This window comes from Emiliania huxleyi (genome assembly GCF_000372725.1).
Source record: "Emiliania huxleyi CCMP1516 unplaced genomic scaffold EMIHUscaffold_59, whole genome shotgun sequence".
Classification (NCBI taxonomy): Eukaryota; Haptophyta; order Isochrysidales; family Noelaerhabdaceae; genus Emiliania; species Emiliania huxleyi.
The window spans coordinates 529,755-530,987 of record NW_005197576.1 but is presented as its reverse complement, the minus strand read 5'-3'; the positions used below and the strand labels follow the sequence as shown (position 1 = coordinate 530,987).

General features: G+C 70.6%; 1 protein-coding gene across 1 annotated transcript; it reads right to left on the bottom strand.

The window, feature by feature from the left end:
- Nucleotides 1-302: 302 nt before the first annotated feature.
- On the bottom strand, nucleotides 303-1,119 carry EMIHUDRAFT_214002 (hypothetical protein; the record flags this gene model as incomplete). The annotated part of the gene is made up of 3 exons (XM_005764556.1): nucleotides 303-328; nucleotides 581-926; nucleotides 1,090-1,119. The coding sequence occupies 3 exons, from the start codon at nucleotides 1,117-1,119 to the stop codon at nucleotides 303-305; spliced, it is 402 nt and encodes a 133-aa protein (XP_005764613.1).
- Between the last annotated feature and the right edge of the window lie 114 nt (nucleotides 1,120-1,233).

Here is a 1,233-nt window from a genome sequence, read left to right as displayed (position 1 = left end):
GATCTAGGCGTGCCAGCCATCCTTACGAGCACGGATATGGCTGTGAAACAGGGAGCGCAGCCATCCAAGGTGCACATTTCGAGGTTAGCCCGCACACTCATCTCGTACAAAAAAGCCCGCCGAATAGATCGCATCGGCCGCCCCCGGCCACCCCGCCCCACCGTCGCGGGTCCCCGTCGCCCAACGCCCCCACCGCCCCGTCCGCGGTGCCGGCCGTGAGCGGTGTCGGTGTACAGAGTATTCAGAGTCAATATGAGTCTCATACGGGCTCGAACGGGGGGGAAGGGGGGGCAGCAGGTCTCTCACGCAAACGCGGGACCGCGCGGGCCTCGAGCCACAAGCCGGTCGGGCAACGCGCCCTCCGGCCGGAACTGGACGCCCCGAGGGGCGCCCTTCGTGCCGGCGCCCCGGCGGCCCGCAAAGTGACCCCCACGCCCCTCTTGCGCCTCGTAATCCGCCCGGACCTTTGAGAGCCATCGCTCTGCCGTCGGCGCAGCCGGCTCCTTGCGCACCCGCCCGCCGCCGCCTCCCCCGCCTCCGCCGCCTCCGCGGCTACTAGCGGCCCCCGGCGGTGGGGCACAGTGGAGCAGCTTCGCGTTGACGAGGTCCTTGAGCACGATCCGCGCGGCGCGCGACTCGTCGGGGCCACCCTTGGTCGCTGTCATGAAGCCGCGCGCGAGGGCGAGCGCGATCAGCAGCTCGCGCGCCTGCTCGGGCGCATCGGGGTCGTCCAGCCGCTGCTCCGGAGTGCGCAGCCTGACGCCGTACGTCTGGAAAAAGTCGTCGGGACCGAGCCGGCCACAGAGCAGGCGGAGCGGCGGCATGTAGTCCCGCATTTGGTCGATGGGCAGGATGCCGTCACAAATCATCTGCGCCTTGGAGCCCGCCACCGAGGGGAAGACGAGGCCGGGGCAGTCGCAGAGCACCTGAGGGGTGGGCGAGGTGTTGGAAGGGGTGGGCGGGGGGCGGGCGGGCGGCGAGGGGGCGGGGGTGGCAGGCGGGAGGTCCTGGGGGAGACGCTGGGTGCGGGGAAGGGGTGGGGCGGGGGCTGGTGCGTCGGTGGTGTCTTGAGGTGTGTCTGCTCAGGACCAAGCGGTGGCTCGGAATCCATGCCGACATTACAGAGTCGTCAACCGCACCAGAAGGCCAGTGTGGGGGGGGGGAAGGGGAAGGCCCCCCTTGCCGGCGGTTGCCGGTTGGTTGTTGGCCGGTTGGTTGGGGGGGGGTTGTGGG